Source organism: Cavia porcellus, unplaced genomic scaffold (genome assembly GCF_034190915.1).
Source record: "Cavia porcellus strain 051 isolate PalLab524CR breed Dunkin Hartley unplaced genomic scaffold, mCavPor4.1 scaffold_10, whole genome shotgun sequence".
NCBI lineage: Eukaryota > Metazoa > Chordata > Mammalia > Rodentia > Caviidae > Cavia > Cavia porcellus.
In genome coordinates this window covers 6,209,672-6,222,310 of record NW_026947493.1, presented here as the reverse complement: position 1 = coordinate 6,222,310, position 12,639 = coordinate 6,209,672, and the positions used below count along the sequence as shown (strand labels likewise).

Sequence of the window (12,639 nt, the reverse complement as noted above, 5' to 3'; positions counted from 1 at the left end):
AGCTGTAAAAAATCAAGATCATCTCTCTGTACCTTCCCTAAGGTATAAAATAAATTGGTTCAAAATTGTGTAGGTCAAGTAGTTTATAAAGCAAAGCATTGTTTATGACCATATCAAATTATGCCTGTAACAAAAATGACTTCGTTCAACAATTCATTTGCTTAAAAGAATAATAATAAAAACAAAGAGGACACATTTATATGAACTGGCATTAAGTGCAATTCATTAATTTCATTTGCTGTAAAAATAAGTTAACTTTAAGCAAAACAATCTCAGTGATAAATGCATTTCACTATTTATTAGATGTTTAAGCTCTCGCACTAAGTTTTTTTACAAGCTGTGAACACTAACAAATTATTTCTCCCACAGAATTGTAACCCCACGGTATAAACCCAAACAAGTACACATGGCTGAACTAACATTAATACACATCACCGTTCTATCAGTTACATCATAAAACAAATTGTCAAGTATCCAAATATTAAGTTACACAGCTCAAAAGGCATATAAAATATTAGATGTCTGCTCAATTCATTAGCAGAAACCCATTTTTTTTTTTTGCAAGAGGTTGGGAAGAGAAGGGAAAAAAAATCACACCTCAAACAAAAATAAGTCGGTAAACAATTTCTGATAAGTATGGAAAAAAATTACAATTTCAGAAATCTTATGATTAAGAATTATTTTAGCTACAATAACAAAGCATCTATACCTTTTAAAAAATATTTACTAAATTAAAGAGCATATTCTACATGTTTCACACAAGACAAAGGCAACAGTTTACTAAAAATATTGACTAGCCCCGTCCCGGTGTGTTTTCAGGCCCTCCCTGTTACACTGCACCTCAGAGTGCAAACATTAAGTGAACTGTAAGGCTTTTTTGTCTCAGACATGAAAGACATGTGCTTCTATAACAATGTAGATTTTCAAAATGGAGGTTTCCAGGAACAGCACAAAATAAAAAACTTATAGAAAGACATTAAATAATCACCATAAGACATGGTAATAATCGAAAGGAACAATCAATGTTTCAGCAAACCTGATGTACACTGGTATGAATATGAGAGATGTAAACACAAAGTGAGCAAGCAAATAGCCACACAGGCCCTATGACGTTGGAAATGACCGAGGGACTACACCACAGATATAGTGTTTTCAGTTCCTGCAATTTTGGTTCTATGTGATACTAAAAATAGAGGAGTATTGTGCTGGGTATTTTGGCACCTAATCTTTCTACATTTCTTATGTATCATTAAGATTCTGGCATTTGAATAGCCTTAAAGCCAAAACTCAATACTGCATGATTTCAGGGAAGTCAATTGGTATAAATGATAAGCACATTTTAAGTGCTGAAGAGAAGAATCTTGTGGCAATTGTCCAAATCTACTGATCATAACCCAAACAGAGAGGCTGCAATCAGTCAAGCTTGTATGTAGCCTGCATAACTGCTTTTCCACGCTCCTTTAGAAGCTTCATTACTTATTCACCAAGCCAACATATGGGCTAATATGTACGACTAATCAGGCCCCGCCTTAAGCTCCACGTCCAAGGCAGTAGCATCAGGCACCCCAGCTTTATTGCATGCAACAGTTATTCCTGTGACCATTGGAGTCTTTGAAGCGCAGCCGCATTTTAGGACGATACTTCTCCAGATATAAAAGCTGCTTGCTGTTAAAAGCTCCGCGCCGCTTTCTGGAAGGAAAAGACAAAAGTTAGGGTGACTGAAGTCAGAAAGAGGTTGCTTCTGATGGCCAAGAGATGACTGATGTGGCCACAAGAGGGATGCTCCAGAGAACCAATAATCCAACATATTGTATACACTGCACTGGGTGTCTCACATGCCTGTTAAACTGTCAAATACCTCCTCAGAACTTGTGCATTATCAAGTTAACCGTCAGTAACCTAAAGTGAAACCAGTGATTCAAAGAACACTGTTCAGTTAGATTCAAGTAATGATGAGCATCTGCTCAGAATACAAGAAAACATTTTTTGGCTTAACTTTATCTTAAAAAATGGCAATAGTAAGAATAATTTGTAACATGCTTAATTAAGCCTGACATTCAACAAGAAAAAACAAGGGAGTGCAAATGAAAAGAAAAACAACCACTTACTGTCTTATGAACTGTACTGCATCTTCATACTTCATTCCACCTTCAATTAATGCTAGGGCAACAAGCACTGGAGCTCTGGTAAGGTAAGAATTTTGATAAATCATGAAAATCTACCCTGCCACATCATCCTGGTTTAAGCAATACGTGTTGTTAAATCTGGACTTTATAAAAACTTAAAATTTATAGATTTATAAAATTTAGAAATTTATAAAGTGTACTTTCAGATCAATTCGTATCTTTTTGTAGACTTAAGAAACTGTCTTACCTCCCAAGGCCTGCGACACAATGCACAGCAATACAACAACCGGGTTCTTCACGAAACTTAATTTTTACAAGATTTAACCAGTCATCAACAATCTGGTTGGACGGTGGCGCACCATCATCAAAAGGCCAATCCTAAATCAAGAGTATTTACGTATTTTAGATATTCATTAAGTTTAATCATGTTTCATTAAGCTGAAATGTCAATAAAATATGATCAATTCCTCTATCCTCTAACCTCATGAAGATTTAAACTTCTTAGCTTTTTGACGTGTATTCATTTGAAAATTAAGACACTATGATTTTCTTACAACTTTAAAAATTACATTTCACGACATCTGTGGTTTAATGTTTGTGAATGTAACATCATTAATACATGGGAAGTTAAATACTTACAAAAACATGGATGCCTTCTTTCTCCACAAGAGTAGTGTCATACGTTGCTTCACATACTCTTACTATTGTGGTAACTCCATACTTCTTAAGTTCCTGGATAAAATATACATTAAAAAAAAAAAAAATAAAGTCCTCCTCACTATACCACCGCTGCTCATCCTTTGCTATTCTGATCATTGTGATTAGTACATATGCTGGATAACAGAAAATCATGCAAGCAGTGGTAGAACTTCCCATACATGTTCCCTCTGAGGCAAATTTTCCTTAAAATAGAATTGTACAAAAGTAAAAGAGGTTAAACACAAAACCGGCTCTCAGTGATTTACAGTAATGGCAACATTGGATTGGTATGAAGCACTAACAAAAAAGGGGTAGACGCAACAAGGACTGAGATGAATGTAACTTAAGGAATGACTCAACACCTCACCAAGTAATCTAATTAAATTACGGCAACTTGTTCTTTTTTTTTTTTTTTTTTCTTCATCTTTTTGAGACAGGGTCTCTCTATGCAGTTTAGGCTGGCCTTGAGCTCACTTTGTAGTCCAGCCTGGTCTCGAACTTGCAATGATCCTCCTTGCCTCAGCCTCTTGAGTGCTGGGATTACAGGAGTGAGCCACTACGCCTGGCTAAATTACAGTAATTTCTTAAGCCTCCAGGAATTAGAAGACTATAATATGTACAATAAGTTTTAAGCCTACTACCATGGAAAACTAGGCTTTATAATGCATTACTAATTATAACTCTTCTGACATTAACAAATTTATGAAATAAAATGTGCGTTCAGATAAATCACTGAGCATTAATGTCTCTTCCCTCCTACTAAAAGGAGGCAGCTAGGCCATGTTGGCTACATATCTACCAGCAGGAATCAGTAGAATGAGTACTAAAAATTTAATTCTAAACATTGTGTGTGGCCCAAAACATAAATTAATTCTGGTTCACAGCAGTAAGCTAAGCAGACAGAACAAAATCCAGAAAAGGCAGCCTTGTGCCTGTAATTTCTTACAAGTTAGGGCCACCCAGTTCAACTTTCCACAAATAAAATTTAAGTTAAGCAAACTCAAAGGCATAAAGAACCAGATATTCACTTGTAAGCCTACTAACGTCCTTCTTAAACTGTAAAATAATTTCTCTAAGGAACACACCGATATTTATCTCTAGGAACAGCACACATAGGTATGTTATCTCCTCTTTTCTGAAACAGTATTTTGATAGCTACAGGATTCACTTACACTACCATCAATTTAGAACATTAAAAAGTATCAACTCTTACCTCTATAAACTTGTTTAAGGTTGCATTGGTTGGGTTGTGTGTGATGAGGAATCTCATGCTCTTGTATGTGACTTCCACAGGAGCTGGGCGGTTCATTCGAGCCATGTTAATTTACTCACAAAAACACTCAAAAGGGGTATGCAAGAATTTTAAAACTTGAATAAAAATGATGCAAGAAACTGAAGTCTACTTCAATATACTCCGCTGAACTTCTCAGTGCTTTGAGTGTGGTGTGGGGAGTACTAGGAAATGAAATGAACCTCCTAACAAGAAGCAGCAAGCCTTCGATCCAGTAATACTGAGGCAACAGGAAGTGCACTAAAGTTTACCCCATCCAGGTCAGAACTCTTGTAAAATGCTCTACGATTTCAATTCACCACTTCTGTGTCCAGGTGAGCCACTCTGCCGGGGCTTCTTGGTGGATTAGTAAGAAATCTCTACAGTTCACTCGTCTGCATAGAGGTCGTGCTGTGCCTGGCAGTAATCTCCACTGCCCTTCAGAAACTCCATAAATGTGTGACCAAGAACACCACAGAACTGCTGTTTAAAAGAAAAAGAGAAAGAAGTTGCTGATCAATTAAAAAGGGATGTATTATGCTTTTACAGCATTTAAGTGTACAAAATTCTTTTTTCCAATTCAGAGCCTAGGACATCTTACTAGAATCACAAATTTCAGAGGTGTGTGACTGCAGATTAACATGTGTAAATCAAACATTGTTCCACGTGGCAAATTCCCTATCCTCTTAATTATTTCTCTCTCATAATAGTGCAAAACACATAAGCAGTCATGTGTTTTGCATTATTAGAAACCAAACATGCAATTTTCTATGTTTATCAGTTCAACAAAACATTTTTTTTTGTCTTTTTCATTTTTATCGGTACCAGGGATCGAACTCACGACCGCCTGCTTGCAAGGCAGGTTGCTTATGCCGCTGAGCTAAATCCTCAGCCCCTCAACAAAACATTTTTACACATCACAATAAATCTTATGAAGTTTCAAACCTTGAAGGTATTAGTTTTGCAGAATTTATTTAACTCTTACACAGAAAATCATTGGAGGCCCTTTTCAGGTTTTAACTTTTATATTTGATGTGTTAACACTGACAGAAATGAGGGAAAGGTCAATTGGACAGTTTTCGCACAAAAATAACACTTCTTTGCACCATAAACATACAAAAAAGCACGTAATTATGTATATTCACTACCCCGAACGTAAGTACCTATAACATATTCTCAAAGATAATAAATTACCAAAAATAAGTACCCGTAACAACAGCAAAAAAGATCCCATTTGTTCTGCACTTAAGCACTCCAAAGAACCTCCCTCCGCTCTGTATGCCTTTAAATAGAGCCCATGCTCTTTCCTGGAACTTTGCTGAATGTCAAGGTGCTTATTTGTATCCAGCCTCCCGGATCCCAGAGAGGGTCAAGAAGCCCAGACGATTTTTCGGCCCAGCACAGGAACTGGCATTAAAACTCCCTGAGGAACAGGTCCCACCGGGAAAGTCACTGTTCCTCCCGAGGCTCGCAGCAGAGTAGAGGTCCTGCCTGCTTCCGCCGAACTGAAGCAAGGCAAGATGGGGCCTGACCCCTGAAACCGCCTCCCCGCTCTCCAGCTCGCAACCTGGCCACGCCGGCATTTCCTGCTGACTCAAAGCGGATTTCAAAGCCCGCGCCCTAAGCTCCCCGGCTGGGCGTGCGGCGCCAGCGTCTCCCTGAGGGGGCGCCCCTAGCACAACGACCGCGCGCGGGCGGGAGAAGCCGGGAGGCCGAGGCCCGGCCCGGCCCCGCAGCCCTCCGCCGAGCGCCGCAGATCGCCTCCCGGCGCGCCCCCGATAGCCCACGCGCGCGCACGGACACGCACATGCGCGCGTACGCGGAAAGCCTCTGCCGGCGATGCTCGTCCCCACGGCGCGGCCCCCACCCAGCCCCGCGCCCTCCGCGCCCGACCCGGCTCGGCTGAGGCGGGCAGGCCCGGACTAGTCCCGGCCGGCGGGGGGCCATCTTGCGTGAGGCGGCCCGGCTGCTCCGCCCGGCGCGCGGCGCACAAAGGCCGCGGAGTGGACGGAGCCCCGCGTGCGCCGCTCTCGCCACGGCCCCGCCGAACAAAGGCGATGGCGGCGGCCGCGCACCCCGGCCCGCGGGCGGCTACTCACAGGAATATGTCTACTCATTGAAGATTGTGGCCTAATCATACAGCCGGTCCCGAGGCGGCGGCGATGCAGGCGGCGGCGGCGGCTGCAGGCAGAGGGCGGCGGCGGTCGTGGCGGGGCGGCGGCGACGGTGCGGGCGGCGGCGGCGGGGGCACCAGACGACCATGCACTGAGCGGCTCGGCAGAGCGCTTGGCGGAGCCGGCCCGCAGCCCGAGCAGCCAATACGCGCGCCTAGGCGCTCTTGCGTCACAAGCCCTCGCCTTTATACTCTGCGTGACGTACGCGCCCCTCTGCCCACCAATCGCGGCCCGGGACCCTGGCCCCAGAGCAGACGTGCGTGGGTGGAGGCCCGGCCCCTGCGGACGTCACCGTCCGGCGGCCTACGCCGGTGCGAACCGGTTGATGAATGGCAAGCGGAGCGGGGCCACAGGCAGCTCGAGGGGGAGCGGGCGGTGCGCGGGGGAAGGGCCATCTGCACGGCGCGGGCGCCGCCACGAGCCGCGTGGCAGCCGGGCGCGCGCACCTCAGCGCCTAGAGCCCGAGGGACGCGCCCGACCCCAGCCCAGCTGGACCGTGACCCCAACCCGGAGCCCACGCAGAAGTCTGTGGGCCGCCGCCTGGACTCCCCTCGGCCCGGCCTGGCGGGGCCCGTGTCCGAGCAGGCCCGAGGACGGCGAAGCCGAGTTCCGCGCCAGTGCGCAGGAGGGAGGCAGCGGGCCTCCACCTGCTTCGCAGAGCTCAGACCCCACCGAACCCAGGCCTTTGTCCGCTGTTTCCCGGAGCAGGAGGTGGAAGGCAGCTGTGGGGATTGGAAAGTATCCGAGGGCTGCACAACTCGGCATTTCAGGGTTTATCAGACCTACTTAAGAGCCTGGTTGCAAAGTTACTCAACATTCTTATAAACATCTCTATGCAAAGTAGGTCTTTCTAAAGAAAATTATACTGGCTATTGAACTGAAGTCAACTCATCTTCATTTTAAAGAAAATTGCCTACGTAAGAATCCATTTATGACAAGGAAAATTAGCCTGAGATACATAAGAATGGCTTGGGTTGATATGGTTGAAGCTAAGCAGACTGGTGAACTCTCATCAGGGAGGAAAAGATCTATTTTAAAGAAATTAAAAACTCTCATATGGCAAGTGACAAGAAACTTCAAGCTGGGATAAAATATTGGTGACCTGTGTCACGGGCAGATATAAGTGAAAAGGTTGACTAACATGTAATAGCCTAGTGAAAGATGCAGGCAGTTAGCCCTTCTTATTCCAGGTTAACGGAGTGCTAACTTGAAGGATGAAACTTAAGTGCCTAATGACTTTTCCAAAGCAGGGTGGGATAAGATGACTCAGCAGGTGGTAAGCTGAGTCCAGGCTGCTTGAGCCAATTTTTTGGTAGAGCTTGGGATATAAGTTGTGGCTTGTGCTCCACAGATCCTGAGATTACAGTACTGACGTGAACTAGTGCTTATCCAGCCCAAATGCTGTGCTCAAACTCTGGTGGGAAAATCAGCTTCCTAGGTGAGGTGTCACCCTGTCCTACTTGGGAAAAGACAGTTTCCAGGCTGAAGAACAGAGGCTTTTGCTACTGAGAGAACATACTTTAAACAAGACGTAAGTGGAGTCTTGCTAATCAGTCTGCTAAATTCTCTGGGTTATCGTGGTCTGCCTCCCTGGCCACAGTGGCTCACTGTTGTACAGAACAGATTATTGAGGGCGATAGTTTCAAGGTACTGATTCTTAGCAATAATCCATACCAGCGTTGTGGAGAGATCCCAGAGGACTGAGAATTCACTACCCTGCAGACTTGCACTTAACTATAGGTGATCTCTAATCTTGCAAGTAGTGGTCCAGACATCAAGAACTAAGTAAACATCTTTAAAAGCCAATGCTTATGCTAAACTTTAGAAGATTTTTCTCTCCAGCTAACCAAGATGTCTTCTTGGAAGAAAGTTACTTCTTTTCATTAAGTATGCATCCTTGATGTCATCAGGTTAGGCAGGACTTTTCATCAGTAAATTTGAAATAGAAAAGCCAATAGCAGGAAAATATTAGGAAGATGACCCTAAGAAAATAAGGAAGATCCCTATGGGAGATAAGAGACTGTGGAAGCCAACAAATCAGAGAAATCTTTACAAGGATACCAGACCCAGTAAACGCTGATTCCATTTATGCCAGCTATACAAAAGAAATAGGAAATTTTTTCCTTGTCAGTCTTTGCAGATTGGTTGGAGCTACAGCCAGCCCTGATACACAACACTTAATACATGAAGCCTATTAGCATTGCAATAATAAAATAATGAAATGATACAATGATACCAACCTAGAGAATGATACTAATTGTCAAATTATAATGATACATCAACTATATTTAATGGAGTGCAATACCTCAACAGCCATAACCCAGTAGATATCTAGATTTTCCTTTTGTGGTTTTACAACAACCTAGTTTGTATCCGTAACATCTTTCACAGTTATTTTAAAAAGGTAAAAATGTGTAAAGTTCTATGAACATACAATTTACAATGCTTATTATTCCAAACTGAACCATGCTGTACTTTGAAAAGCAACAATTTCTTCCCTTAAGTTATGTATTTTATCAAAACTATTGGAGAGATCTTAATAATCAAAACCTAACACAAGCACTGTATCATAATTTCTGTAGGAACTCTAGACAGGAATTTCCACTGAGCAATATGTACCATGTGCATTAATGTCTTGTCATAACAAGCATCTCAAGGAATTCAGTCTAGTGACCAAGTCCAAAGGCCAATAGCTATTTTGTGGGGTACTGTGTTATATATATATACTCAGACAAAGAAACTGTTGTCCCACTCAGAAGTTAGTGTGAGTTCGAGAATGAATGTAGCTGCATCGGAAGTACATATCTTATTAAGTAATCAGATCTAACCATGAGCCCTAAGACTTTCTCTGGGAAATTTTCTAAGGCTTTTTTTTTTTTTTTTTTAAAACAACTTGATAAACAAAAGTGTCCATTTTAAGAAATAATTCTCTTCCATGTTATATCGTTTTCTATGCCTTTTCATGCCTAATTTTAATCAAATATACCTTCAGCTTCATAATGGAGCTGCTTCCTGTAGTATTCATTTCTGTAGGAGTCCAGCATGTGTGGTAAGATGCAGTAGACAGCTTAGTCAAGAGTTAGTTAACGTATTTTCCATTTGCAGGCTGCAAGGCACTGAACGTGGATCTCTAAGGATCCATAAAAAAAAAAAAAAAAAAAAAACCGTAACAATTCACAGCTTTTTCATGGCATAGTGCTATGATTGCTTCATGTACTGGTATCTGAAGGAACAGAGTTTGAGAAAGTACTTTTTTTTTTTATTTCCAGAAAACTTAACTGCATTTCTCTTACCATGTGGTAAGCCCACCCCCGCTCCCTGTACAAATCCCTTGGGAATTGGAAACCAGTAGGGCTACTTGTGGTTACACATTGAATTCTGAAGTGACACAAAAATAGCTTAGGAAAGGAGAATTTAATCTGGCTAGAGAAAGGGAATGGAGTATAAATAAATTTTAAAGGTTGATTATGCACGCTTTGGCAAAAACTGTCACTTGACAGATTTAATTTATAGAGTTGGCATTTAGGCTGCAGATAATCCAGACAGTGACCTAAGCAGCAAGCCTTACAAAAGAACTGTTGTGGAACAGTTTCCTGCAAACATAATAACTCGTTAACAAGAGCTGTGCTTTTCCTCTACCGTAACACAATTGCTTTTTAACTGGACATGTAAAACACTGCTAAGTGTTTTTCTGTTCATTGCATCACCGGAAGAGACAACATAAGAAGTGAGTATAGAAGCTTTGATTTTTTTTCTATTTAAAGGTAGTTACCAGTCATGTATTTCTTAAATTCTCAGACATATTAATGCACATGGTACAAATTCAAATATCTGTTTAGGTATTACCAAGTTGCTTTACCACTTAAAATCCTTTTAGGGTACCCCATGCCTAAATTTTCTAAGTTGTATTTGCAGACTTCTATTCCACAATCCCTTAGTGTTGACTGGGTTTTACCCAAGGGCCTCTTGGCTTGGAATTCTGCTCTTTACAGGTTTGTCATGCACTTTGAAATAAGATACAAATTGTAACATACATAATGAAAACGTGAAAATAGTTAAAATAGAAAGAAGCCAAAATGTTAACACTGTAGTAACTGACATTCCAGTGTTTCATGGGTGTGGTTGAATAATGTGATAAAGCTTTTTTCTTCATAACTTCGTAGTATTTTCTGATTTCTTTCTAGAAGTGCTTCTTGTATTGAGGAAAAATTATTTCTAATGAATTAAGAATATCAAATATTTTTAATATTTTCAGAATGTCAAGGACAACTAACTTCAGCAAATGAGTGTCTCCAATGTTATACACATGGGATAAATTTGAAATTTTAAACTGAATGTTGGATGCTCAGAAGCAGAAGGGGTTATTTTTTAGACATGTAAAAATGGGGAGAATTTATTTGAGAAAAGATGATTCTGACAGATCCACAGACTGGTAATCTCTGCAACACAACTGGAGGCTCCAGGTTGTCCTAACCTGGCTCTAGCCATCAGAAACCATTACCACGATTGTTGCTGTGAGTTTGTGTTCCTAGGAATTAATCTGATTATAATTTATCTTTAATGTGCCTTTATTGAAAGTCTAATGTGAGAGGTAAGAGTTTAATGGTTAACCAGAGAGAAGCTCCCTGAAAACTTGAGATAAAGGTGAATACGATTATTTTCAGAGAACTAAAGGAGAAACTGCCATAATGTAGGTTTTTATGTACTTTATGGCTACACGTGAGGAAGCTGTCTCCGAATGTAGGCCCTACATTTGGAAGGCCTTACAGTTGGGTTGTCCAACTGTCCTGGGGGTACTTTGAGGGCAGCCTTGGTAGAGAGATTGCAAGAGAAAACAGAGTCGATTTTGCTGTGTCTGTCTAGAGGGAGACTGTGGGACAGCACAAGGGTGTGACGGTGCACCACAGCAAGGCCTCCATGGATTTGAGAGCTTCTAGTTTATTTGGCTTTATTTGGGGAAGAGGCATTGCTGGGGCAGATACACCTTACCATGGGAATACCGGCCTTTGGTAATGTGTTGAACACTGAATTAATCTTGTAAATCTCCCCAGGTTGAAATTACCTCTATCATGAAAACTGGGACCCAGACCTTCAGACTGCTTCATCACACAGGATTCTGTGATGCCATTAGGGTGCAAACCCCTGTGTCCTGACAAGGGGTCCCTGCCACCCTCACACTGGGAGGCTGCTTGCTGCCCCAGCCTTGAATACCCTTGGAGATGATTTTTAAACTTTTTGTTTCTTTTGTTTTTGGCACTGAGACAAGGATCTGTTGAACGTAATTTTTTCCTAACACTTTTTTGGTAATTCATTCTTTGGGAGAAGCTTGGCCACAGAGGCCGGAAACCATGGAAAGCAGACACACGAAAAGCAGTACCAGGACACCTTCTGTCATCTTCATGAGTGAGGCCACTGCACTACCATTTCCAGCAGTATCTATTCTGGGTCTGCCTGTCTTTGGTTTCTTTGGTCAGGAATGAATACTATCTACCTCAGCTTCATTCCATGCGTTTTAAAGAGGAATTGCAATTGTGGTTTTACTAATACATGCACATGTTTGTGCAGAGATACTGATGCATATCTGTCAGAACATTTTACTACAGCCTGCCATGGCTTATCTCCCTCTGCCTGCCTTCCCTCTGCAAGGATATTTTCTATTCTTTCTCTGCCACTTTCGGTCTACAATTTACTGTCATTTAAGACTTATGTGGCTTCAGCTTTCAAATTTTCCATGATGACTTTTTTTTTTTTTTTTGTCTTTTTCCTTTTTATCAGTACCGGGGATCGAACTCATGACTGCCGGCTTGCAAGGCAGGCGCTTATGCCGCTGAGCTAAATCTCCAGCCCCTATGATGACTTTTTTTTAAAAGAGGGTAAAACTAAACAGAACAAAACAGGACAAAGCAGATCAGAAGAAAACAATGTAAGTGGCACAGCTTTCAAAGCAAGACAAGAGAACTACAGTGGCTACCATGTCTATTGTTTTCCTCTAAATAGTTGTCCATATCTTCCCACACAACGAATTCATACAAAACAAAATGGTATTAAACTGATCACAACAGAGTGATAAAGGCATTATAGGCCTTCAAAACCAGACAATAGGAAAGTCAACAATGGCTCTTGTTCTCTTCAAATTAGGTGTCTATACCTTCATGTATGTTGAAATTAAGCAATATAAAACAGACTAAAACCACTCTGAACAAAGAATAAAGGCATTACTGGATTTCACAGCATGATAATATAGACTCAGCAATGGATACCATAGTGTGTCTTTTTCTTCAAAGTAGCTGTTCATTTCATCCAGGATTATTCTTAAAATGTGTGTTTTTTTCCTCACTTTGTCCTACTTGGCCCAAACTTGCTTTGCAGA

General features: G+C 41.6%; 2 protein-coding genes across 3 annotated transcripts; both read right to left on the bottom strand.

The window, feature by feature from the left end:
• Positions 1-283: 283 nt before the first annotated feature.
• Positions 284-4,229, bottom strand: Ptp4a1 (protein tyrosine phosphatase 4A1). 2 transcript variants are annotated; one of them, XM_003480197.5, is made up of 5 exons: positions 4,039-4,229; positions 2,766-2,858; positions 2,374-2,504; positions 2,109-2,183; positions 284-1,689 (listed from the first exon to the last, which is right to left on the bottom strand). In XM_003480197.5, exons 1-5 carry the CDS (start codon positions 4,141-4,143, stop codon positions 1,572-1,574), a joined length of 522 nt encoding a protein of 173 aa, XP_003480245.1. In that variant the 5' UTR covers positions 4,144-4,229; the 3' UTR covers positions 284-1,571. The 2 variants fall into 2 exon arrangements, with proteins under 2 accessions (XP_003480245.1, XP_063112995.1); XM_063256925.1 differs by having other exon boundaries at positions 284-1,685.
• LOC134477818 (uncharacterized) lies at positions 4,149-6,328 on the bottom strand. Its single transcript, XM_063256926.1, has 2 exons — positions 6,195-6,328; positions 4,149-4,578 (listed from the first exon to the last, which is right to left on the bottom strand). Exons 1-2 carry the CDS (start codon positions 6,231-6,233, stop codon positions 4,483-4,485), a joined length of 135 nt encoding a protein of 44 aa, XP_063112996.1. The 5' UTR covers positions 6,234-6,328; the 3' UTR covers positions 4,149-4,482.
• Between the last annotated feature and the right edge of the window lie 6,311 nt (positions 6,329-12,639).

What these genes read in the sequence shown, in the direction of transcription:
- Ptp4a1 (XM_063256925.1), bottom strand. Translation starts at nt 4,143, where the DNA reads ATGGCTCGAATGAACCGCCCAGCTCCTGTGGAAGTCACATACAAGAGC. An exon ending in AAGAAGGCATCCATGTTTTT is followed by an intron (nt 2,505 to 2,765) that starts GTAAGTATTTAA and finishes CTCTTGATTTAG; the next exon opens with GATTGGCCTTTTGATGATGG. An exon ending in TGTGTCGCAGGCCTTGGGAG is followed by an intron (nt 2,184 to 2,373) that starts GTAAGACAGTTT and finishes TTACCTTACCAG; the next exon opens with AGCTCCAGTGCTTGTTGCCC.
- LOC134477818 (XM_063256926.1), bottom strand. Translation starts at nt 6,233, where the DNA reads ATGATTAGGCCACAATCTTCAATGAGTAGACATATTCCT. An exon ending in CAATGAGTAGACATATTCCT is followed by an intron (nt 4,579 to 6,194) that starts GTGAGTAGCCGC and finishes TCTTTTAAACAG; the next exon opens with CAGTTCTGTGGTGTTCTTGG.